The sequence below is a fragment of the Pipistrellus kuhlii genome, unplaced genomic scaffold, assembly GCF_014108245.1.
Source record: "Pipistrellus kuhlii isolate mPipKuh1 unplaced genomic scaffold, mPipKuh1.p scaffold_m20_p_68, whole genome shotgun sequence".
NCBI lineage: Eukaryota > Metazoa > Chordata > Mammalia > Chiroptera > Vespertilionidae > Pipistrellus > Pipistrellus kuhlii.
In genome coordinates, this window is record NW_023425571.1 from 789,182 (window position 1) to 813,750 (window position 24,569).

Below are 24,569 nucleotides of genomic sequence, written 5' to 3' on the forward strand. Positions count from 1 at the left end.
CCCTCCGCCTGGGCCGCACGGCTGCTCTCCTCCACCGCTCCTCGTCGTGAGCGAACTGTGGCCGTCACAGTTCTGCTGGGCTCTGGGGCCCTCCTAGCAAACCCTGGCTCTGAAGGCGGCCTCGGGGCTCCCAGACACAGCGCCCTGTTCCTGAATCATCACTGGACAGGAACAGAGCACCCCAACCGCCACGCGCTGGGCGTGGGCCCCAGCCCGCCCGGCACAGCCAGGCCCTCAGCCTCTCCCGTCTCCCAGGTCCGTGGGCAGCGGCAGCCTGGGCTCAACGGACGATGCCTGTCACCCCCCACCCACCCCCACCTACCCCCGCCCCACCCTCCTGGGGGAGGCCCTGGCGGTAACATCCCGGCACCGGGCAGCACCCAGGAGCCAGGTCACGCCCGGGGACCACGCAGCCCCCGGCTCACGCCCCCCCCCACCTCCATGGCCTCACCTGCCGGTGACCTCCACGTTGGAGATGGCGTAGAAGTACTTGTACAGGTTCTCCCGCTGCACGTAGGTGCCGCCCAGCGCGGGCCGCAGCAGCCGCAGCCGCAGGTCGGTGAGCGTGAAGAAGTCCCGCAGGCCCTTGGCGCTCTCCAGCCGCGCGTACAGCTGGTCCATGTGGCGCAGGCCGGGGCCGGCGAAGATGGCGAAGCGCTCCCGCACCTCGAAGCGCACGTGCTTCTCCTTGCGGGCGCCGGCCCAGCGCGAGTACTCCTCGGTGCACAGCACGCGGTGCGCGCCCGCGGCCGCCAGGTCGCGGGCCCGGCGGGCGGGCATGCCGAAGGCCTCGGCGCAGTCCTCGGCGTAGAACTGCCAGGGCTGCCAGGTGCGGCCGTGGTCCAGGGACTTGTCCAGCACCATGGCGGTGGGCCGGCCGTACTCGAAGGTCACCACCACGTCGTCCGTGAGCTCCACGCTCTTGTTCCAGGACAGCGTGATGTTGGCCTCCAGCGGGCTGGGGTAGCGGCTCCAGGTGACGCTCTGCCAGTAGGTGGCCAGCCCCTCGTCCTCCCGGTCCAGCATGAGCCGCGGCGGGTGGGCCAGGTCCGGGTTGGAGGCGTCGCACTCGTTGCTGCACAGGTAGGGGTTCTCCTGCGGGGACGGGGTTAGGGGGCACGGTGGGCGCTGCTGCCCAGCCCGGCCCCACGCGAGTCCAGGCATCGGCCGGAGGTCACAGGGCCCGGTGCTGTCCCGCGTCCGGGCACCAGGAAGCGCCCCCTGGGCCGGTGATTTGAACCCATTCCCCCGGAGCTCGCAGAGGCTGTCACATGGAGGCAGCCCCGGAAGCAGGCTCGCTCTATGTGGAGACCATCAAGGTGGGTGTGGACCACCTCTCCACTGTCCCCGGCTTCCCCTGCCCGGAGGATGGAGGGCTAACTCTTCAGCACACAGACCCCGGTGCCTGGAGCCCCATCCCCACCTGCTGGGCGCCACCCACTGAGCAGCCCGGCCTGCAAGCCCACTGCCCGCGCCTCTGAGCCTCTGCAGACGGCACTTTCTCCCCCGGCCCTGCCCTCCGCTCTGTCTGCCTGCACAGCTCCTCTTTGAGCGCCTCCTCCCCGAAGTGTCTTCCTGGCCCTTAAACTTACCTCCGTGGCTGCCCCAGGCACAGGGTGGAGGCCACTCACCACACACGTTGGCCCTCGATCTCACGTACAAATTCAACTCCCTTCTCTCGGTCCACACCCCGCCTCCCGCCTCCCGCCTCCCGCCTCCCGCCTCCCGCCTCCCACACCCCACCTCCCGCCTCCCGCCTCCCACCCCACGCAGCACGGGCGCTGTCCTCACGTCCGGGGAGGCAGCCTGGCCTCAGGGGGGCGGCCCTGCCCAGGTGGCACAGAGTGTGGTGGCCGCGCCTGTCCCGGCAGAGCCCTGTGTCCGTCTCATGCGGAAGCTGGGCACCTGGGGGTGCTGAGTGTTTAGGGTTCCCCTCAAGGGGGTGCATTTTGGGGCAAGTCAGTTCTAGGTCCTTGGCACGTTCCGGGCAGGCCCAGTGGGGGGCGCTGGTTAGCATTGCAGGTCCTGGCCCCTCTGCTTACAGTCCTCCCTCCTGGGGGTGGGGGTGGGGGTGAGAGAGGCAGCTGGCGCCTGCTCCCCGCCCAGCCAGGCTCCCCACCACGGCAGCTCAGATCCATCCCGCATCTGGCCGGCCCTGTGAGCGCATGCGGAGCCCAAATGCCGCCGGCACAGGCTGCCCAGGGGCGGGTTTGAGGGCAGGGAGGGGCCGGATGGGCTGTCACGGTGGGTCCATGGCAGCGGGCCTTTGTCACAGCCACACCCGGGACCCTGTGTGAACTGCGGTCAGTGAAAAGGCACGCGTTGTGGGTTCATCGTTGTAACAGACGCCCCCCTAAGCCAGGAGGGGTGGGTGGGAGGGGGCAGCGGGGAGTCCTCCGCTCTCTGCTGTCCAGCTGAACAGCTCCAAACGCCACATCTATTCATCAAGAGCCAAGCCTGTCACCAAGGCCCGCAGCGCCGGCCCCTCGCGGCGTTTTGATGAATATTTCAGGCCTCCCGTTCGCGGGGTGACGAGCGGCTTGGGTCTGAGACAAAGCTGCTCACTCAAAAGCGAGCCATCCAGCCCGGGCGGGGGTGGGGGGCAGGGGGAGTGAAGTGGGCGCCCTCTCCAGAGGGGCTGAGCGCTCAGGACCCCACTGTGACCCCTCCAGGGGAGGACCAGGCCCTGGGCCCCGACTCCTCAGGGGACGGCCGGTCTGGGTTCGCCGAGGCAGCTCCCTCAAAGCGCGCTTGACCAAAACAGCTGTCCTTGGTCCCCCCACCCCCAGGCTGCCTGTCCACCCCACCCTCCAGCCCAGGGACTCACAGGACCCACAGACCTCGGGGCCGAAGGGGTTCCCTCCTGAGTCCAACCCCTCAGTGGGCACAGGGGAAACTGAGGCCTGGCCTCCTTGTGCGTGGGCTGTGCTCTGGGCTCCGCCGGCTCCTGTCCTGGACGGTCTCAGGGAGTCCGGCACGCTGGCGTCCCACCTGAGACACCCGCTGGAGTGGAGCTCCCTCGGGCTCCAGCTGGGGGACCCTGAGCCCGGCTTCTGGCTGAGGGCGCCACCTGTGGGAGCACCCTGACCACCAGGGGGCAGCTCCTGCGTTGAGCGTCTGCCCCCGGTGGTCAGTGCGCATCATAGCGACCGGTCATTCTGGTCGTTCCGCCATCACGGTCACTGGGCTTTTATTAGATTGTTGTTACGTGACTTAGTTGTTAATATAATTAGTAGATTAATATTCATAAATCTCATAGAATGTTGCTATGATTCTTGTCAACCTCAGCTCCGGGAGTCCCCACGCCCCCTCCGTTTACCTTGGTCCTTCTTTGTCCCCGGCCTCCGGCCCCTCACCGGACCCGGCCTCCTGGCGGTGCCCAATGGGGGGGGACACGGGGTCCCTCCCCCCAGCCTCCCAGGCCTGTCTGTCACTGGGAAGACTGACACAGCCGGTCCTGGCAGAGGACAGGGGCTCCGACCCGGCTGCTGTCGGGCTGCCCTCTCCTGCGGGTCGGCTGCTCCCGCCCGATGCCAGCCCGAGAAGCAGATGGTCAGAAACTAATGAATCAGCCGTCCCCGCCCGCCGGCTGCCGAGCGGCCTCACAGCAGAGAGCACAACAGATAAATCCCAGGCGTCGCCAGCCACGGTCCCTCCCGCTGTGTTTCCTCCTCCCTCCGCCCTCGGCTCGGGATCCCACTTAACCGTTTAGGCGCGGAGTGTGGCCTGGCCGCAGGGCTGGCAGCGCTGGGCCGGACAGGGTCCTCCCTCCCGCCTCCGCTGACGCCGCTGACAGCGCCCGGAGGCCGGGCCGGGGGCCAGCGCCTCCGCTTCCCGGGAGGTCAGGTTGCATCAGGAAGCAGCGGCGCAAAGAAGCGGCCGCACAGGGAGAAGGTTCCGGAAGCTCGAGGCACAGCTCTCGCCTTTCAGAATGGCCCCGGAGCCAACCCCTGATACCGGAAGCAGCGACCGTTTCTTAGACAGTTCACCAGCCGATAAAACACACGTCCTGCCCCAACGGAGGGCGGGGACCGGCTCCGGGGAAACGCCAGGCCGCACGTTCTGTGCGCTCAGGGGCCTGTGTGCCACCCCCTCGGAGCCCGGAGCCCGGAGCCCGGAGCCCAGAGCAGGAAAGGAAACGGCTTTGGGTCCAGAAGCACAGGGCCGGGTCCCAGCACTGTCCCCGAAGCTGTGTGTCTGCCTCTGAGTCTCCCTCGTCCAGCACCGGCGAGAGGCTGTCTGGTGCCCAGGAAGGGCCCGCTGGGCGGTGATGAGCGGCCGCTTCGCCTGGGCTCTGCCGGGAGGATGTGACGACCATGGCATCATGATGGCACCACGTGCCAGGGCCCTCCTGCCTCCTCCGGCAGCCCCGGCGCCCACAGCGAGCCCTGGAGGGGGCTGAGCAGAGCGGCCCTCTCCTCAGACTCCTCACCACGGGAATGGGAAGCCCGCCTCTGCACTCCCGGCTCTGCAGGCCCCGGTCAGCCTGTGAGCCTCAGCTGCGGGCGAGGGGCAGGGCCGGGCCTGGGGCCGGGCAGCCAGCCGGACGCCAGCCCCCGGGCCCGGGCGGGAACAAGTCTCCCACGTGGACAAGGGCAATGTGGGGAGAGACCACACACCCGCGCTTCTCCCCCCCGGAGGGTCTCAGCGGCTCCTGTCTGCGGTGTTTCCTGTGCAAAGGCTGGGGGGGCGGGCGCGGGCTGCAAACACAGCAGACGAGCTGCCGGCACAATAGGCGATGGAGGCGGAAAGCCACTGCCAGCGGGACGGGGCGTCCCGGGAGGTCTGGCTGGCTGGCCCTCCGGCCTCCTGACCGAGGAGCCAGGGGAGGGTGACTGGTCCTGTGCCGTCTGGGGAAGAGGAATACCCCCTCCCCGCTCTGTGCCACGCTCCTGAGATGCCCACAGTTCAGAGCGCTGCTGCCAGGTGTGGGCCCCCAGGGAGACCACTGCAGCACCTTCGACCTTTGTCTGGAACCCCGGCCCTGCAGCCTCCGCTGGGGCTGGAGGTATCTGCGGAGGAGCACCTGGGAGGGTGCCAGCGCCCAGATGGGGGGCACGGAGGGGAGGCAGGGCGCCCAGCTCCCTCGTGCTGAGCAGGCGCAGCGGAGCGAAGGGCAGGGAGGACGACAAGGCAGGTGCTGGGTGCCCTTCGCCGGGCAGGACGCCCTGGGTTTGGGGAAACTCTTGGGGCCTGGGCGCCTGCAGACCTGTGAGCGCCTGACCACGGCCCTGGAGTGAGGGTGTAGGCTGTCCCAACCCCAGGGGTGACCCTGGGCTGTGCCCACTCCGTGCCTCAGTTTCCCCATTCATGAAACATGGAGCCCTGACAGGGACACCCCAAAGTCTAAGTGCCACTCGGTAGAGGGGAGCAGAGCAGCCGGGGCCGGGGAATTCTCCCCACAAACCTCCTCCTACTGATGGTAAGACAAGATGCCGAGGGAAATGATTAGCCAAGCGGAATGGAGATTCTGTTGGAAGGGCATCCTAATCCCAGATGCCCTGCCAGGCTCTGTGGCTCCGTCTCTACCTCTCCTCCCTCCCTTCCCTTTCCCCTTCTCCCTCTGTGTCTCTCTCCACACGCCCCCCCCCCCTTTCATTGATTCCTGCTCGCTGCCTCTAACGCCCTCCTGCCCAGCCCACCGCTTCCCTTCCCCGCTGGAGCTGAAGCGAAGGCCCCAAGGCCTCTCAGGGCGGAGCACGGCGGCTGGGACTCTGTCACTTTGGAGCTCACTCAGCCAGGCCAGGCGTCTTCCAGGGACTCCTCCGACCCAGGGAGAGCCTCTGGCAGCCGCAGCTCGGCCCCAGCCCACCCAGCACCCTGACCCCGACCCCGGCCCCGACCCACCGCCTGGGCACCTCCGGGCAAAGCCCGCTCAGACCCAGAATCTCCGGCGGCCTCCAGCCCGTCTGACCTGGCTGCACTGGAAGGAAGTGAAACCTCCACGCTGCCCCGGTCTCCACGTTGTGGGGAGCCCAGGGGGCCTCCTTCCAGAACCTTCTGTCTGAGACTGGACCCCAGGACAGCGGGAGCTGGGCCACCCTCGCCCCGCCCCGCCCCCACAGTTGTGTTCGCCCAGTGGGTGCTGAGCGAGGGCCTCCACCATGGGATGGGGGGTGGGGGGGAGAGGAAGGGTTTGCTGGGCGCCCACTCGGCGCCCTTCCGAGCTCACCCCACTGCCCTGCTGGCTGGAGGGAGGGCTGTGCAGAGGAGCTGGGGGCAGCCCCAACTCTGGCTCCCCCAACAGAGGAGCCGGCCTTCCCCACGCCCTTCGACCTTGGGAGGGGGGGCGGGAGAGGGCAGAGCTGGGGGGGCGGGGCTAGCAGGGGAGCAAGGTCAGGGGCAAGGACACCAAACACTGCTGCCTGGCTCCCCTGCAGCCAGCAGCAGAGGGGGAGGGGCGGCTGGTGCTGCCCCGGCTCCGGCTCCGGCTCCGGCTCCGGAGAGAGAAGGTGGCTCTCCAGGAACCCACGTTTGATTCTTAAAAAGGGAAGAAGGGCCGAAACCGGTTTGGCTCAATGGATAGAGCGTTGGCTTGGGGACTGAAGGGTCCCGGGTTCGATTCCGGTCAAGGGCATGTGCCATGGTTGTGGGCACATCCCCAGTAGGGGGTGTGCAAGAGGCAGCTGATCGATGACTCTCTCGTCGATGTTTCTAACTATCTCTCTCCCTTCCTCTATGTACAAAATCAATAAAATATATTTTAAAAAAAAGAAAAGGGGAGAGGGGTGGTCTGCTTTCCCTGGCAGATGTGGCCTCTCCCCTCAGCCGGCTTCTGGGAAAGGCTGGGGAGGGAAAGGCATTCCTGCTGGTCCCTGCGCCCCCCCTCCCCCCGTGCCAGTCACTGACCAGATGCGCGGGCATCCGCCTGGAAGAGGAGTGACTCCCTCTCCATCCCCCCCCAGCCCTCCCGCCCCCTCCCGAATGCAGGGGAGCTCATCACCACAAACACCGGGCATGCGGGGTTTGGTAAGAGTCTGGTTCACCCGCCTTTTCTTTGCTCTAAGCGCCTCCTCTCCGGGGGGCCTGTTCTCCCTGGGTGTGCTGTCCACGCTTCTAACGCCCCCCCCCCCCGCTCCTCCCCCAGGGCCTCCCCCCTCCCAGCCTCACCCAGTCCGCCCAGGAGCCGCCTGAAAGCAGCTGCCCGCTCCCCGCCGCCTCTGCTCCCCCTTCCTGCCCACCCTGCCCACCTCCACCCCTCGAGGCTCCCACCGAAACAGCTCACCGCTTCCATTTAACACACAGCTTTTAAAATAGTAAAAGTAGCCCAGCCAGCGTGCAGCAGTGGTTGTGCATCAGCCTATGACCCAGGAGGTCACGGCTTGATCCCCGCTCAGGGCACAGGCCCGGTCCACCCCCAGTGGGGGGCGTGCGGGAGGCAGCCGATCAGTGATTCTTTCTCTCACTGATGTTTCCATCTCCCTCCCTCCCTCTGTGAAATCAATAAAAACATATTGTTTTTTTTAAAAAAAGCAATGAGAGAGGGAAGAATGAAGGAGGAGTGAAAGAATCAGAGAAAGTGGGGCAGGGCGGGGACAGGGGCAGGAGGGAGGGGAAGGAAGCGGGTCCGAGGCCCAGCCAAGTGCGTTATTGATCAGGACTCTGAAACTGCTTAGCGAGGGGAAAGGCGCCCGCTCTCTAAAAGCCCGAGCGAGGTCCGCCAGGCAAGGCAGCTTCCCGGGGCGGCCTGCTCTGCTGACATAAATATTTTATCAGGAGAGACGCAGCTCGCTGGTTTAAATGCTGGGGTGGAGGTGGGGCGGCGGGCAGGGCAGAGGGGCCCTGGGCTCTGGCAGAGCCCCCACTCAGGGTGGCTGCCTGCCCCAGGCCCCTGGGCCTGTGCAGCCCACCCTCCCCACCCCCGCCCTCTGCCCAGGCACCTTGGCTTTCTCACTAACCAGGAGAGCAATGGGGGCTCCTGGGTCTGGAGGGAGGCCCGGGATGACGGCCCTGGAAGGGGAGGGACAAGACGGAGTGAGGCTGAAGCTGCCTTTGCTCTGTCCACCAGCTGCCCGCCCCCCAGCCACACCTCAGGGAGCCAGCGCTGGGACCCGCGTAGGCGTGCTGGCCGTTCTGCAGGGACCACCTGAGACGTCGTTCATTCACGCTGGGCCTGGGAAAGGCAGGGACAGAACCCGGAGGGGAGCTGGCGGGGAAATCCAGGAGGGCTCCCTGGGGGAGGCGAGCTCTCAGGAGGCTGGGAGGGCCGGAGTGGACGGGTGGAGAGGGCTGGCCACGCTGTGAGGAGTCCCCGCATCCAGGGACCACTCAGAGGCCAGGCCAGACACGCAATGAGCTGCAGGGAGAGGGTCTGTGCTCTGGCGAGGCCAGCAGCTGGCGGGCGGGGGCAGGAGACCGGCCTGGGGAGAGGCCTGAGGCAGCGCAGGCCTGACATTTAGCAGCTGCAAGAAGGCCACCCAGGCCAGCCAGCCTCCTTTCAGGAAGAGGCTAGGAATCCGGGGACAAAGGGAGCCAGGCCCCAGAGCCGGAGCCAGAGCCAGGATAGAAGGGAGGGTTCTGAGCACAACCCCCCCTCTGGTCTTTGGATTTAAGCACCGGCACGCTCCAGGCTGGAGGGACTGTGCTTCCCGGGAAGCCTGCATGCGGCTCTCAGCTGCGCCCGGAGCCTAATAAATGCCGAAGCCCAGCTCACCGGGCTGTGCTGCAGCCTGCAGCTCCGCGGTGCAGCCAGAGCGCCGCACGTGGGCGGGGCCTTCCCCAGGGCCCTGGAAAGAGACAGCCACTCCATCACCCCCTTCCTACTAAGGAGACACCTCTTCTCAGGTGAGACTCGCCTGGGGGTGCCCCGGGCCAACCCCCAGGGACGGTCCGGCCCTGGGCACCGAGCCAACCACGGCTTCCTGGGGAGCTCCAGGGGCCTGGCCTCCCAGCCTCTCCGAACCCTCCTGCTTGCCAGGCCCGTCCCCTAGGCTGAGTGGCAGCTACATCCCTGGGGCCCCAAGTGGGAGGGACCTGCCCGTGCCAGGCAGACGGCTCTCCCGCTCTGTCCTCCCCCCGCTGCCCGCTCCGTTCTATCTTTAGGTCCATTATTGTCCGTTGGTGGGTGTGTCCCCCTCCCCCTCCTTCCCCAGAAAAGCAGATCAGGTTCCCCCAGGCACAGGCCTTCCCTGCAGCTGGTGCGTGGGAGCCAGCACGTGGCCAGGCGGACGTGAGGAAGTGCCCAGCCGTGTCCCCAAGGGCAGCCCTTCCCGCCCTCCCTCCTGCTCAGGACGTGCTGGGGAGGAGGTACGCTCACCCAGCACAAACGGCCATGCACATGCACACACGCACACACACACATGCACACACACACACACACACGCACACACACCAGCCTGTCTGTCAGGCGTTTGCTGAGACAGTGTCACCTGCAGCCTGGTTACGGGGCTGGGCTTGGGCAGCCTGGGGTGTTGGTGCCAGGCTCCTCCACTTAGAAGCTGTGTGCCTTTGGGCAAGTAGCTTAACCTCTCTGAACCTCAGGTTCCTCACATCAAATGGGTATAAATATGGGATCTACCATACGTGTTAACACCTGTGAGGGTTCAATGAGCTGGTCAGATCCAGGGCTTGGTATACAGGAGGCACTCAATAAATGGAAGCTGGTGCTGGTCGGAGGAGGAGGAGGAAGGCGTGGCATCAAGGAAATCCTGACTGCCCTGGCTGGTGTGGCTCAGTGGATAGTGTTGGTCCTTGGAATGAAGGGTCCCGGGTTTGATTCCAGTGAAGGGCATGTGCCACGGTTGTGGCCCCATGAGGGCACCTGGAGGAAGCCACCCAGTCGATGTGTCTCTCACCCATTGATGTTTCTCTCTCTCCCTCCACTCTCTCTAAACATCAATGGAAAAGTATCCTCAGGTGAGGAGTAACAAAAAAAGAATTAATTGATTTATTAATTAAAGAAAAGGAGCAAATCCTCAGACAGTAACGGGGCCAATCAGCTATGAGAAGACAGAACCGGGGTTTCCTGAGCTCCAAGGCCCACAGGTGAGCTGGGAGCCCTGCAAGTGTGTGTAGCTCTGCACTGTACACATGTATATGTATGTTTCTGTGCATGTGTATACATGTGCAGGTATGCCTGTGTGTGTACACATGTGAGTGCTCAATGTTCTAGGAAAAGCACACGGATTCTCAAAAGGGCTGTGACCTCCGAAGGTGGAGCCCTGCTCGGGGGTGTCGCTACAGATGTGGGGTTGCTCCCCTGCCTTTGCCCTGAGTCATGCCCGTCCCCCCTCCGTCCCGGAGCCTGAAAGTCCGAAAGCGGGGTACACCGGGAAGCGGGGGCTGGAAGATGACTGCTCAGACCCCCCAGTCACAGCCGAAATCTATGTCCCAAAGGGGGGTTGAGACACCACGGTCACCAGCTCCTGGCGGCCCATCCAGTGGGGAGCCTGGTCCCCAGAGCCGGCCCCAGCCCATGCCAGCCCGGCGCTGTGGGCAAGGGTTTGGTTGGCACCAGGCTGGGGACAGGGACAGGGACAGGGACAGCAGGCCCTTGCCCAGCTGCTGCTCCTGCTGCTGCCGCTGCCTCCGCTGTCTCTTGATCCCGCAGAGGGAGGGCCCATCCTCAACCCACAGCCCGGGGGCTCCTGTGGGGGGCAGCCCTGCGCCCCGGCCCTCACTGGCCTCCTGTTCACCTTCAGCAGCACCGGCCGCTGCTCATGTTTCATTTCCTTCCATTTCCCCGGTCGATGCTTGGAGTCAGGCGGACAAATGACTCAGCGGCAGGAGGGAGCTGGATGAGGGACTGCGGGGTCCCAACGGTCCCCGAGCTCCAGGACAAACTGCGGGGGGGCCGGGGGGCGCGGCTGGGGGATCCAGGCCTTGGGACCGTCCCTCTCCCAGGAGGGGGAGCGCTAGGAGCCCGGGCTGAGGTCTGGACGGACCCACGAACATGGACCCGTGTCATTCCTTTCCACGGAGACCCTGAGAGATGACCGCTCTGTCATTGCACCCCGAGATCAAGGGCCCCCTCTCCCCACCCTCAGAACAGCCAAAGGGCTTGTGTGTATAGAATGGGGAGGGGGGCAGTGGTCGAGGCCCTGAGGGTGTCACTGCTGCAAACCCGGGTGACCCGTCCTGGCACCGCCTGGTGCTGCGGGGGACACGCTGCCCAGAGTGCTCCCCCGGTGCCCGCCCTGCGCACTGCGTGTGAAGACGCGCCAGACCCCGAAAGCGCAGGGTGTACCCCCTGGCCCCCTCCCTGCGGCTCCTGGCGGAGGGCTGGGGCCGGACCCGCATGCACCCACAGCTGTCATGGGGGGGGGGGTGGGCATCGCGGGCGCTGACCGGGCTGGGACCCCTAACGCTCTGCCACCATCCCGCCTCACCGTCCGCCCACCCCTCCGCACGGCACAGCAGGAGAACGGTGTGCGGGCTGGGCCTCGGTCAGCTCTGAGCAGCGCCCCATCCTGTCCCCAGAGGCCTGGCACAGCCTGAGCTCAGCTGAGCAAACAAGCCTCAGCTGTGGCCACGCCCCCACAAGGTGGCTTTCAGACCGCACCCCACTTCCCCCAACCCCATCCCCGCACCCCGCTTCCCCCCAAGCGTCCCTGTGAGGGCGCCTCCCCAGGCTCCAGTCCACTCTTTCGTGTTGTTGTTGTTGTTTTGGGTTTTTTAAAAAAAATATTTTTATTGATTTCAGAGAAGGAAGGGGAGAGAGAGAAACCTCAATGATGAGAGAGAATCATCGATCGGCTGCCTTCTGCACGTCCCTAGTGGGAATTGAGCCCTAGCACATGCCCTTGACCGGAATCGAACCCAGGACCGTTTGGTCCGCAGGCCGATGCTCTATCCACTATCGCTCTGCACTGGGGTCCCCTGTGTGGTCTGTTTGTGAGCAAGGCAAACCCTCAAACCCCAGAATGTATCTGGCCACCTGATAGATTGATTCTCAGGATCCGGTTAGTCTAACCCCGTGGTCAGCAAACTGCGGCTTGAGAGCCAGCCACACATGGCTCTTTGGCCCCTTGAGGGTGGCTCTTCCACAAACTACCACGGCCTGGGCGAGTCTACCTTGAAGAAGTGGCGTTAGAAGAAGTTTACGTTTAAAAAACGTGGCTCTCCAAAGCAATTTCCATCGCTGTGCTGTTGGTATTTGGCTCTGCTGACTAACGAGTTTGCCGACCACAGGGCTAGCCAACGCCCAGGGCCGCCCAGCTGAGAAAGCCCGAGGCTGGAGGCTGGGCCTGGCGTCCCCGTGGCAAGGAGGCTGCAGGCCTGGCACCGCTCGCTCTGCTCTCACACGCCGCCCCCCGCCGGCTGCTGGCGTGAGCTCAGGGAGCGAGAAACACATTTTCATATATTTCAGCAAATCTGCTGCTGAGGAGAAACAAACCAGAACCGCAAACCAAAGCCCAGCGGGACGGGAGTCCGCCTCATCTGCCACCTCCCACTGTCGGGGCCCCTCCAGGACGAGGCCTGGTCTCCCCGGGGGCCACGGGGCCGGCACGGTCCCACTGGGAGCGCCGGGGCTGGGGCCGGGGGCTGCATGATGGGGACGGAGCGCCAGCCACAGCCGGTTCTGGGGCGGCGCCGCCTGGGGGTAGGGCGAGAGGTGCAGCGTGGAGCAGCCCTGTGAGCCTGCCAGCTCTGTGCCAGCCTGGGCTCAAGGTCTTCCAGACCCCAGCCTGCCCGCGGGTCCCTCCTCCCCTCCGTGCGGCCTAACCCCCAGGCCCTAGAGATTGGCTATGAGCCCACGGAGGAAGGTTGACCCATTTGGGGGGCCTTCGGAAGCCTCAGTTTGTTCATCCATCAAATGGCACAGTAACATCCCCGCCCCCAACGGAGTACCGGGTCTAAGGGCGGGGAGGGCTTTCAGGGACCAAGCAGGAGAGTGTTTGTCCCCGTCACCCGCGCCCTCTCCCTCACACCACTTCACCTGCCCTCCCCATCGCTGCTCTTACCCTCCCGCCCCTCAGGCCAGAACACCCCCCCCCTCGCCCCAGGCCACCCGCTGCCCACCCCGGGACCACAGCCCACGCGCCTGTTCCTCACAGGACACCACTGGCCGTCCGGACCATCCTCAGTCTGTATTCTCTGCTTTTTCTCCTCCTTTCGTCTTTCAAGCTAAACCCTAGGACGGACAGTAAATCCCCTTTCTGGAAGGTTCATCCGGTGCCAGGCCCCCAGCTGAGGCCTTTTCATGCTTGTCTCGTCGCGTTTGCACAAGCTGCCTCCTTCCACCTGCCCGCATCAGCCCCGTTGTCAGATGAGCAAAGCAAGGCTCAGAGCCGCAGGGCCTTATCCGGGCGCCTCACCCAGAGGCGGGAGGAGGAGCCCCTTTGCTGCACCCGAGTCCTCATCCGCCGGGTGCAGCCGCCCGCCTGCCCCTCGCCCACCCCTCCCTCGTCACCCGTGGGGGCAGAGGCAGCTGAGAAGACACACGCTCTGGAGGAGAAAGTGCGAACACACCAGCAGTCAGGGCTGGGGATGCAGACACACGAAGACGAGCCTGCGGATGGTGGGGCTACATTAACTGGAAAGTTCTAGGGCCTCTAAGTCTTTTTTTTCTTTTTAATATATTTTATTGATTTTTTTACAGAGAGGAAGGGAGAGGGATAGAGAGCTAGAAACATCAATGAGAAAGAAACATCGATCAGCTGCTTCCTGCACACCCCCCACTGGGGATGTGCCCGCAACCAAGGTACATGCCCTTGACCGGAATCGAACCTGGGACCTTTCAGTCAAGGGCTGATGCTCTTATCCATTGAGCCAAACCGGTTTTGACGGCCTCAAAGTCTTTGGCTCTTTGGAAAGATGCCCCCTCCAGCCCCTTTCCCTCCCTGCCCGCCCCCCTTGCTCCAGCTGCACTGCCCCCTCCCCTCCCTGCAGGAGGTCTGGACCCAAACCCACTCTCTTAAGGGGCAAGGGTCTCGCTCAGGTGTCCCCAGACCTCTCAGGCACCTGTCTGCTGTGGGGGAGGAGCCATCCCCGTGCAATGAGGTGTCACATGTGGGACTCCTGGTGTCATCTGATCACAGTGCCCACAGAGCAGGGACTCCGGGGCAGAGAAGCAGACTCAGCGCTCATCTCTCCTCCCCCGAGAAGCCTTCCTGGGTTACACCGCCCTTCTACCCACCCATCCTGAGCACTAACCGAGCCAGGAGGGCGGGAGGTGAAGCTGAACCCTGCCTTTGAGGAGCTCGCAATCCAGGAAGGAAGCAAACAGCAGGCGAGTAATAGCTCACGTGAACTGAGCATCGACTGCCTGCCAGGTGCTGCTCGTGACAGTCCGGGGTGTGTGTGTGTGTGTGTGTGTGTGTGTGTCTCCTATCAACAGCTCTGGTTGAGGAAGTAAGGCTCAGAGAGGTCAGCCTCACGTCAACCGTCACACAGCCTGGGATGCTAACCTCTACCTCTGTGCCCTCGGGGCCCAAACTCCTACCCAATGGGCCGCCTCCCTGAGAACCATGACGGGAGGTGCCCAGGTGGGGTGCGCTCACCCCCTGCGCTGAGGGTGGGGAGCCCGGGCACAGGTGATGCAGGTACACGGGGAGCCCGGGCACAGGTGATGCGGGTACACGGGGAGCCCGGGCACAGGTGATGCGGGTACACGGGGAGCACAGCACAGGTGATGCGGGTACACGGGGAGCCCGGGCACAGGTCATGCGGGCACACGGGGAGCACAGGCACAGGTGGGTACACGGGGAGCCCAGGCACAGGTGATGCGGGTACACGGGGAGCCCGGGCACAGGTCATGCGGGTACACGGGGAGCACGGGCACAGGTCATGCGGGTACACGGGGAGCACGGGCACAGGTCATGCGGGTACACGGGGAGCACGGGCACAGGTCATGCGGGTACACGGGGAGCACAGGCACAGGTGGGTACACGGGGAGCCCGGGCACAGGTGATGCGGGTACACGGGGAGCCCAGGCACAGGTGATGCGGGTACACGGGGAGCCCGGGCACAGGTGATGCGGGTACACAAGGGAGCCTGGGCACACGGAGAAGCCTCAGAAGCGAGGAAGCAACGGAAGGCGGAGGAGAAGGAGACAGGCCAGGAGGGGAAATGGCGGGAGGGGAGCCGGGAGGCCTTTGTCTCTAACGTCCGTTTCGTGTCTCTCGTTGCTGACTTGGATTTGCAAGAGTTATCTCCCTTTTCCTCCCAACTCCTGCCTGATGTGAGGTCAGACCTCAGGTCTAGGACTGGGGAGGGGCGCCAGAGGGAGGAAGGGAGGTTGGGAGGGACGCCGGAAGGAGGGAGGGAGGCTGAGAGGGAGGGTGCCCCCACTCTCCTCTGTGGGCTTGGGCCAGGGGGAGCGCGGGGAGGGGGCTGGTCACCTCGGAAACACTGTCTGAATGTGGAGGTCGGGCAGGAGGTGGGGCACCACATGGTGCTCAATGTCACGTGGGGAGGGACGTGAGGCCTCCAAGGCCCACCTGGCCCCTGCGTTAACCAGCTGAGCAGACCCCTGGGCCTGGGGGAAGGATGAGGGCCATTTGCTCTGCATCTGGGTAAACTGAGGCAAGAGAAGGGAAAGCAGGGGTTGAGGGAGGTGTGTGCTTAGAGTTGTGCTGTCACGGCTTTCCCGTCCACCAGACCAAGCCCCTGTGTGCTAGCGCCCTCACACGCCGTGCAAGGCCATCCGTGTCCCCGTGGGAGGAGCAGGACTGTCGAGATTGGGTGAATGAGCATTGACCTACGAACCAGGAGGTCACGCCCGGATTGTGCGTTTGATCCCCAGTAGGGGGCAGCAGGAGGCAGCCGACCGATGTTTCTCTCATCGATGTTTCTCTCTCTCTCTCTCTCTCTCTCTCTCTCTCTCTCTCTCTCTCGGCCTCTCTGAAATCTTTAGAAACTATTAGACAAAAGCCCGAGTGGGCGGGAGCAGGAAGCCTCAGGGGGATCAGAGCGTACGCCCTCCATGGGCAGGAGGAGTTCTGAGAGGAGGTGGTGGGGAGGGCCCAGCCACCGCTGTCCCTCATCGCAGACGGGGAAATGGAGGCTCCGGCAGCTTCAGACTCGCCCAGGTCACCAGCCCCAGTGGAGTGCCAAAGCCGGGATGCGGGCTCAGTCTTCAGATCCCAGGCCTGTGGCTCTTGCTGGGGTATCAGGCCTCCTCTCTCTGGAACCTTCTACCTGTCTCCAGCATGCAGGGGTCTCCGCTCCCAGCTCCGTCCGCTCAGCCCCAGGCCCCTGCACTCTGTGCGTTTCTCCCTCAGCAGCGACCGCCCCCTTAGCTGGAAAGATCCAAGGACCATCAGCCATCGGGACACTGGCCGGCATCTCCAGGCCACGCCCGCCTGCATCCCTGTCCGCAGGCGGGTGGGCACTCTGCACGCCCAGCGAGGAGCCAGGCTGCCGAGCCCAGGCCTACACTCGGGTCGCACGTGGGGAGCTGTGGGGTGGCTGTGAGCACCACCTGCCTGCTGTGGCTGGTGCTATGCCCACCCCACGCCCCATCTCCCTCCTGGAGCTCAGGGCTGGCTTCTGTCTCAAAGACAGGGGAAGGTTCCCCCTTCCTTTCTCGGCAGCTGCCATCTCTTGGGGAGCATGCTCCTTGTGCCCACTGCACCCCCATCCCATCGGGGTCCAAGCGGCTGCCCCCCAGGACCGAGAAGCCTCTCCCGCCCCCCCCCCCCGCCTCTCCTGGGCCCCAGGCCGGGCTGGGAGTGAGGGCTGGGGGCATCTCCTCCCCAGCAGGCTGGTTGAAACCTTGTCTCGCCCAAGAGCCCTCAGCGGGCCGCGCACCCCTATTAATTCTCATTGTGCACTTAGAGCCATAGGCTTCTGTTTACTCATTTATCTTGGTCTTCCTTCTCCCTCCCCTCCTCACCGGCTGGAATTTACAATGCGGTTCTCAGGGGGCTTTGCTGAAGGACAAAGCCTGGGCGGAGAGGGTGTGCACCCTGAACCTTGAAAAGAGCAGCTTCCGCTGGCCCTGCCCCCTTCACTCTCAGGGTGCTCTGGGGCTCAGGCTCCTGGTGGCTGGATCTTGGGACAGCCCAGCACTCACTGCAGGGGGGCTGCCTGGGAAGAGGGGCCCACTGGGCCATGGCTGGGTTAAGGGGGCAGTGGGCAGCCTGGCTGTCATTGGGGCGCCCCCTGGTGGTCGGTTAACAGCCCTTGCTGGGCTGGAGGGGTTGGAGCTGCCTGCTCTGACTCTGGAAATGCTCCTGGCAAGAGTGAGGCAAAGAAAAAAAGACAGGGAAGCCGCCAAGGGCATAACAACAACAATGGAAGCAAATAACAGTACCGCACCCTGAGCGCCTACCGGGTGCCAGCACTGCACCCTGGGCATTCGGCGGGCTGCGTCCTTGCCCAGCACCATGGCACAGCAGGAGCCCTCAGTGGGGAGAGGGGAGAGCCAGCCGCCTGGGGGGTGGGTTCCCAGCTGCCTCCCAGCCCCAGTGACCTTGGCAGGATTTAGGTAAAACCTCTAATCCCTGGACTGGGATTAGGATGGTGCCTGCGCCACCGTGTCTGAGAGACAGCAGGCCCTGCTGGAGGAGCTGCAACCAGCTAGGGGGTGTGGGGGGTGGAATCCATCTGGGGGGGACCTCCTCCCTGCAGAGGCCAGGCCCCTGCCCAAGGCAGCCTGCCCTCCACCCAACATGGCAGCGTCCCCACCCTCCTGGGCCGCACGTCTGTCACCAAAGACAGAGCCGCCGGCCGCCTGGCATGAAGCAGCTACGTCCATCAGACCGGAGGCGAGACACCAAGGACCCGCGAGGAGGGGGTGCTGGGCGCCCTTCTCCTCCCCTGCCTCCTCCCTCACCCCAGGAGGAAAGCGGGGGCCGGAAGCCTCTTCCCAAGCCCAGGGCTCCCGGGCACCTGCCTGGACTCAGGCTGCTGGGCCTCAGGACTGTGAGGGTGACCCGTCACCTGGGCAGCTGTGCTGGGCTCTCTGCGGAGGGCTGAGGTCCAGGGCCATGGGCACCCGGCCGCCTTGGTCAGGAGAGGCCGTGGGCTTGCAGGCGATGGTCATCCCCTCTCCTGCAGGCCTTGACCACAGCTGCTCCAGGGAATGACGACTGAGCGGCCTGCCCTCCCCCGCCAGTACTTTAAGGAAATGATAAATATTTAAGAGGAGAAATACGGTTAAGACTAATCTGAGAGGCAGAGGCTAACTGCCCGGGGAGCATTCACAGAAGTCCTCACCTGAGCTGGGTGGGCAGCCAGCCTGGGGTGCGGACACGGAGCTGGGGTCCCCCCGGCCTTGCCCCTGACCCTCAGGGACCAGCCTCCTTGCCAGTGCCGCTCTGGGGTCCCCAGTGCCCTGATCCCCACAGACGCTGCAGCCCCAGCTCCCAGCCTTCCCGCTGTCCCTCCTCCCCAGCCCGGTGCTGCCACAGTGACAGCTCACGACTTCACCGCCGAGCGGGGACCGACCTGCCTGGCCGGCTGCCCTGGCAGAGGACGGAAGCATCCCTGGGGACCGAGCCTCCGCGGGAGCCTGCAGGGACGCCAGCTCAGTCCAGCCATAAACCCAGAGATGGGGGGGCAGGGAGGCCCTCCCCCAAGGACACAGAGGCCGGTGCTGAGCCCTCCCGTGAGCTCCCGCGGCCTGGCCGCCCTGCCCGGCCCCTGCCAGGCCCGGGGCTTCCGGAGCAAGCCCAGCGGGAAGGCATTCTCAGACGGCGGTTCAGCTCAGTGACTTGCGGACCAGAATACTCTCTGGTGTGAGAGTGTGGGCCTCAGTTTCTCCATCTGTATGGTGAGAATGGCAACCGCTAACATCTAGGGGGCACGCGCCCTGTGCCAGACACTAGCCCGAGCACTTCACACATACAAAGTAGCTCACGCATTCCTTCCAGTGACCGGAGTGTGCTATCCGTGTGCCCCTTTCACAGATGGGGGCATAGCCTGTGTAAATGACCCCTGCTATTATTACTGTTGTAACGTTACCCGAGCACTCACATACCCTGTGGCACAGGGGATGGAACTGAAAAGGGCCCTCTGTCCTCCTATCACAACCCTACCCCCACTCCCCCTGCCCACCGCGAAGTGCCAGCTGTGGGCGTGGCACACCCTGGCCTGGCTGCACTGCTTGCTGGATTGGATCAGGTGGGATAGGACGCTGGGAGGCTGACAGGAGGGCAGCAGGTAGCCTTGCTCACTGGCCCAGAATGCGGACTTCCTACCAGGGGGGCGGGGCTTGTCTGGTGGGCGGGGCTTGTCTGGGAGGCTGGGTCTGGGACGACAATGGTTTTCCCAAGAGAAGAGGATCTAGCGATCCCCTGGGCAAGACCCCCCCAACCCCAGATAATAAGTCACATGACCCCAGGGTCCTCAGGGCGGCCTTCGCGTTGGCACGTTTCCAAGGAGGGCCCCCCCAACCATGCTCACCCATTCCCGGGGTCTGTCCCCGACGCCCCCATTGGCTGAGCAAGCAGAGCCCCGTGGGCTGACTTACGTGGGAGCAGAACCTCTCCGGGGGGTCTCCGCACGTGATGCCCTTGGGCTCCACCTTCACCTTGACATAGTCCTTCAGGCGCATGGCCTTGGGCTGGCAGGCGTAGAACTCCCAGGTGGGGCCCTCGTCCGAGGTCACCCAGGACTTGCAGATGTCATAGTCCCCGGCAGCCAGCGGGAGGCAGTGCAGGAGGAGAGCCAGCAGGCCCAGCATGGCTGCGCAGGCCGGGGGGCGCCCCGAGGGGCCCTGGAGCGGTGGCTGGGTCAGGCGGGACTGGAGGCCTCCGCATGGAAAGGCCTCATCTGCCGGGCGTGGAGGCGGCGGAGGCGGAGGTCCCGGCACGGCGCGGCCAGGAACAGCGAGGAACTTGCTTTCTCCAAAGGCCGGGAGGAAAGCTCAGAGCCAGCGTTTCTCAGACTGCTGATGGGCAGATCAGACAGTGGCCCATCCCTCGGAGTCCTCCTGACCTTGGCATTCCACCTCTCCCGCAGGGGAACATGATCAACAACGGCGGGCGCTCCGGCGGTGACAGCGGGTGGAAACGGGATAGGGAGGCGATCCGCGGGGACCTGGCATGGGGCCGGCTCAGCGCGCCTTTAGCTTCTGTCCTTCCAGCCAGTCCCGGGCTTTAAAAGGCCCTTCGTGTGCGATGTGCTCGCCACGCCTGCAAAACAGCCCTCTGGCCTGTGTAGAGATAAAACGGAATCAGGGGGTGGACGCGTGTGCTGGGAGCCCCGTCCCTCCGCGGGACTGGACGTGGGGTCTCAGGCCCGTGAAAGGGTTTCCTTTCATGTGAGTTGAAAGTGACCGCGGCTGTGCGGCTGGACTGGCACATAAAAAAAGCGGCCGAGGTGCTAACCGGGGGCGGTTATTTGGCTCTGTCTCGGTGGAGCCATGGCTGACCTTGGCCGGTAGCCATGGGCAACTTATTAGGAAGTTTCTGGGCCTTCAGCTCCGTCCGTGCGGGGACCCGGGGTCTGGCTGGTCTCTCATTGTAAGAGGGAACGAGAGCTCATTAGCCACAACACCTGCAACAAATTAAACGGAGAGGAAGGGGGGACGGAGACGTAGAAGAACAAAGCTCGCTGGCAAAAATGTGCAAAGAATGAGGCTGCATTAGCGAGGCCTCCGGAGGAAACTGGGTTATTTTTATTAATATCGGAGCTGCACACTATGGAAAAGGTGCTGCGTCTTCTCCTCCCCGGATGGGGGCGTCAGGCCGGCACAGGTGCCCTTGCTTGGGGTCGGCGACTCCCTAAAAAACGTCCCCAGCAGCAGAGAGAGAACGGTGGCTTTAAAATACCCTGATGGACCGGTCAAAACGTCAGCGCGGAGATGGGGCTGTGGGGACAGGTGGACCGAGGGCCCAGGTGGAACACACGCCGCTCCGCGCTCGGAGGCGGGCGTGTTGGGTCCCACACGGAGGAACGAGGGACGGGAAGACTTGGACAGAAGTGACAGCACTCTGTCATTTGGATTTTCTGATCGAGGCCAACAGTTTGCAAACCATCCGTGGAGGGCCTGTTTACAAACGGATCCCTATTATGATTATGGCTTTCCTATTTTAAGCTCCTGGCAATTATCTTAAAAAGCCCAAATAGATGTGACTAATACGGATGTCCTATTGCGAAACACGAGAGCCGGATGATGTGCTGTGCTCCAGGCGGGGGGCAGATACATCACCGGGGGGAGTCCAGCCAGAAACGGGAGCCAGAGGGGCAAAGGTCACCGCGGTGAGTCACAGCAGGGGCCCTGCCTTACTAAGGATCCCGTTCTCATGTCGGCAGTAATGGCTGCTAAGTCCCCCAAGGGCTGCGGCAGGTGCGAGCCAGCCAGGCTCCCCGACATGGACATCGCTCCAGCCACTGTACCCAGAGGGCCCCTGAGGGGTCAGCTCGTGTCCACCAAACCCCATTCTCCTCCCAGACACAATCGCACTCCTGCCCATCGGACACACTGGGAGGGCCGGCATGGTCCCCGGGGCCTGGCCACTCAGCAGCCAGCGCCCTGAGCTGGGCCGGTCGTAAATCTGAATTAAGGAGGCGGCCCCTGCCCCGGGCTGGCTGGAGCCGCTCAATGGAGATGGATGAGGGGGAGGGGGCTGCGTTTTCCCGGCGCACCGCTGGCCGTTAAGAGAAACCTGCTATCGAGGCTGCCCGGCCTTGAATCCGCTCCTGGCTGGAAAACTCTCCCAGAGAACCCGCCTGGCGACTATTTTTACAACCCGAGAAACTGTAGTAAAAATAAAATAAGCGCGGCCTGCAAAGGCTTGGATGCTTCTACCCAAGTGAGCTTTGTGCCGCCCCGAAGGCAGCGGGTCCCCAGTGCATCCTTCCAGCCCCGTCCCAGCGGTTCCCTAACAGGTAGGGGCTCCCCGGACAGCTCCGGCTCCTGCACCTGCGGGACAGGCGGGGCGGGCGCCGGTGGGCACGAGGGGGGGGGGGAGGCCGGGGCAGGCAGCGCCCGGGCCACTGGCACATCCAGTCCCCGCATGGCATGGCAGTTCTGTTGGCTTCCTTGCCACGCATTCCCTGGAAAATGGGGCGGACAACAACCAAATCCGGGTAATGGATATGTTTACAACTAGTCCATCAATTGGGCGCCGCCGTAGGGGAGTTGTGAACTCAGCAAGAGAACATGACAGTCCTTTTTGCCAAAAAGCAAAACAGGGAGGGGGCGGAGGGACCACACTCCCGGATCGGATCGGGATCAGGATGGGAATGGGGAGGCGGAGAGCCGGAGGGGAGCCGGCGGCGGGGAATTTCAGAGGAAGAGCTTGAATCCAGAGGAACGGCTTCTCCCCGGAAAAGAATCTCACCTGCTGTTATTAAGAAACTGCAGCCCCCGAAACAAATCGGATCGATGCGCTTTATTTTCTTTTAAGAGTCCTCGGAGCCGAGGGGGGCTGATAGCCAGGGTATTAAAACCCGAAAATTAGATTTCACCAGGATTTCTGAACTCCGCTCTGTGTCTGATTGAATTAGCGCCTCGCGGAGCCGGGAGCGGCTCCTCCGGGACCGGCCGCCGCGCCCTCGCCTCCTGGGGATCTGGCCGCCGCCGCCAAGGGCGCGGGACCCCGGGGTCCCCGGAGGGGGTGCTGGAGGCGGTGCTGGGGCTTCTCCAGGGACCCGGCCCCCGAGGTCCCCTCTCCCCTCCCAGCGGGGCAGCCGCGGAGGGTGACCCTGCCTCTGGGGGTGGTGCCGGGAAGAAAGGGGGGTCCCCCGGGGCTACCGCCCGTCCCCGGCCTCTCCCCTCCCCGCCCCGGGCCGGGTCCAGGGGGCGCCCGGCTCACCGCAGGCTCAGCAGGCATCCGGGTGCGGAGGCGCCGGCGCCCCAGTCCGGGACCCCTCTCCGCCCTCCGAGATCGCGGAGCCCCGGAAAGTTGGGGGCGCGGACGGGGCGGCGGCTCCGGGGCCGGGGTCCGCGCTCCGCTCTGGGGGCGCCGAGCGGCGGCGCAGCGCACGGAGGTGCCGGGGGTCCCGCGGCTGCTGCTGCCTCCGGAGTCGGGGGCGAGGCCCGGGGACGATGCAGAACCGGCTCTGAGCGAGGCTGGGCCGCCGGGGTGCGCCCTGGCCGGTACAGCCTCCCCGGTTCCGAGGACGCCGGGCGGAGCGCCACCCGGAGCCGCACCAGCTCCCCGCGCCTCCCGCCTCCCCGCGGGCGGGCACTCACTCCGGTGGATGGGGAGCCGGAGCCCCGTCCTCTTCCCGCCGTCCCGCGGCTCCTGCCCCCATCGGCGCCGCCGTCCGAGGCCCCTCTTAGGTGCCCCGGGCCCCCTCCGCGCCCCGCCCCGCCCCTGCGGGAAAGAAGTTTCCAGTCCGGGCGGCGGAGTTCCCGCAGCTCCCAGTCCCGGGTGCAGGGGAGCGGCGAGGGGGGCGCGGGCTGCAGGGAAGGGTTAGTTTCCTCTTTGCAAACACACCCAGGCGTTCTCGCAACACCCCTGGGATCCAAACACACACATGCACACACACACGCACACACACGCACATGCACACACACATATGCACACGCTGGAGAGAGACCCGGGCGGGGAAAGCCGGCCCCCAGACCAGCGACCCCCTAAGGCGCCGCTGCCGTGCGCCCCGCACCCCCTCCGCCCGCCCCGCCGCGGCCGCCGCTGAATAACTTTTGCCTCCGAGCCGCCGGCGGCGTCTGCCCGGCCCCGGAGCCCGCCCGGCGGCGGAGCCCTGGAAGCCGCAGCCGCTCCCCGCGCCTCCCGGCTCCCCGCCCGCCTTACCGGCTCCCCGCCCGCCTTACCGGCTCGGCTCGGAGCGCTGCCCGCGCGGAGCCCCGGAGGCCGAGGACGGAGGACGGAGGACCGAGGACCGAGGACGCCCCGCCGCGCCCCGCCTCCCTCGGGCGGCGCTGGGGGGAGGGCGGAGGCTGCAGGCCGCGCTCCTTCCCGCTCCCGCCGCCGATGCCGCCGCCGCCGCCGTCAGCGCGGAGCCCGGGAGCCCTCGGGCCGCCGGGGGGGCCGCGCGCCGCCGTCCCGGAGCCGCGGGCCGGGGCCGGGGGCCGCCCGCGCCGCCCGCATCGCCCGCCGCCCGGCGCGGAGGGCGCCGCTAACAAGTGCAAACTTTTGGGTCCCCGCGGGCGGCGCGGAGGGGCCCCGCGCCCGGGCGCCCGGCGGCCCGCGGCCCCGGCGGGCTGGGCGGCTGGTCCCCGGGGCGCCGGGGCATCCCCCGCGGGCGCGGGCCAGACGGCGGGGCGCTAGGGTCCCCCTGCGCGCGGCTCCAAGTTGCAGGGTCCGCCTGCCATCGCGCCGCCGCTTTTATCTCCCGGTCCGATCGGGCTGCGTAACTTCCTCCGTGTGGCCGCCAGCCCGCCGCCCGGCTCTTAAAGGTGCAGCGAGGCAATGCTGCGCGGGGACGCCCGGCCGGGGAGGGGCGCCGGCGGCCCGCGGCCAGGAGAGCCCGCAGGCGGCGCGGGAGCGAGCCCGCCCCGGGGGGTCGCCGCGGAGCATCTCCTCCGCGCGGGGCGCATCCCCAGCCGGCGCGGGGCAGGCGCGGGGCGGCAGCTTCCTCTCCCCAAACCCGGGGGCCTGACGGGTGCCAGCGCCCATGGGCGTGAGGGCTGCCCCATGGGCGCCGGGGAGGGGACCGGAGAGGGGACCGAGCGAGTGAGTCAGCCCGCCTACCCCGCAGGCCAAGGGCGCGGGGCGCTGCTCTGCCGCCCCCCGCCAGCGCTGCCGCCCAGAAGGCCGGAGCAGTGG

At 65.5% G+C, this 24,569-nt stretch overlaps 1 protein-coding gene across 4 annotated transcripts in view; it reads right to left on the reverse strand.

Moving 5' to 3' along the window:
- NTNG2 (netrin G2) overlaps positions 1 to 23,801 on the reverse strand; it is a 41,301-nt gene extending 17,500 nt beyond the window's left edge. The window contains exons 1-4 of one of the 4 annotated variants that reach the window (XM_045575191.1): positions 23,615 to 23,801; positions 22,892 to 22,896; positions 19,358 to 20,041; positions 452 to 1,095 (exon numbers count right to left, since the gene is read on the reverse strand). In XM_045575191.1, coding sequence (XP_045431147.1) covers positions 452 to 1,095; positions 19,358 to 19,570 — 857 coding nt within the window. In that variant the 5' untranslated portion in view covers positions 19,571 to 20,041; positions 22,892 to 22,896; positions 23,615 to 23,801. Of the gene's footprint in view, positions 1 to 451; positions 1,096 to 19,357; positions 20,042 to 20,260; positions 20,679 to 22,175; positions 22,375 to 22,891; positions 22,897 to 23,614 lie in introns of those variants that run through there. The other 3 variants (XM_036420389.2, XM_045575192.1, XM_045575193.1) reach the window with 3 other exon arrangements.
- Between the last annotated feature and the right edge of the window lie 768 nt (positions 23,802 to 24,569).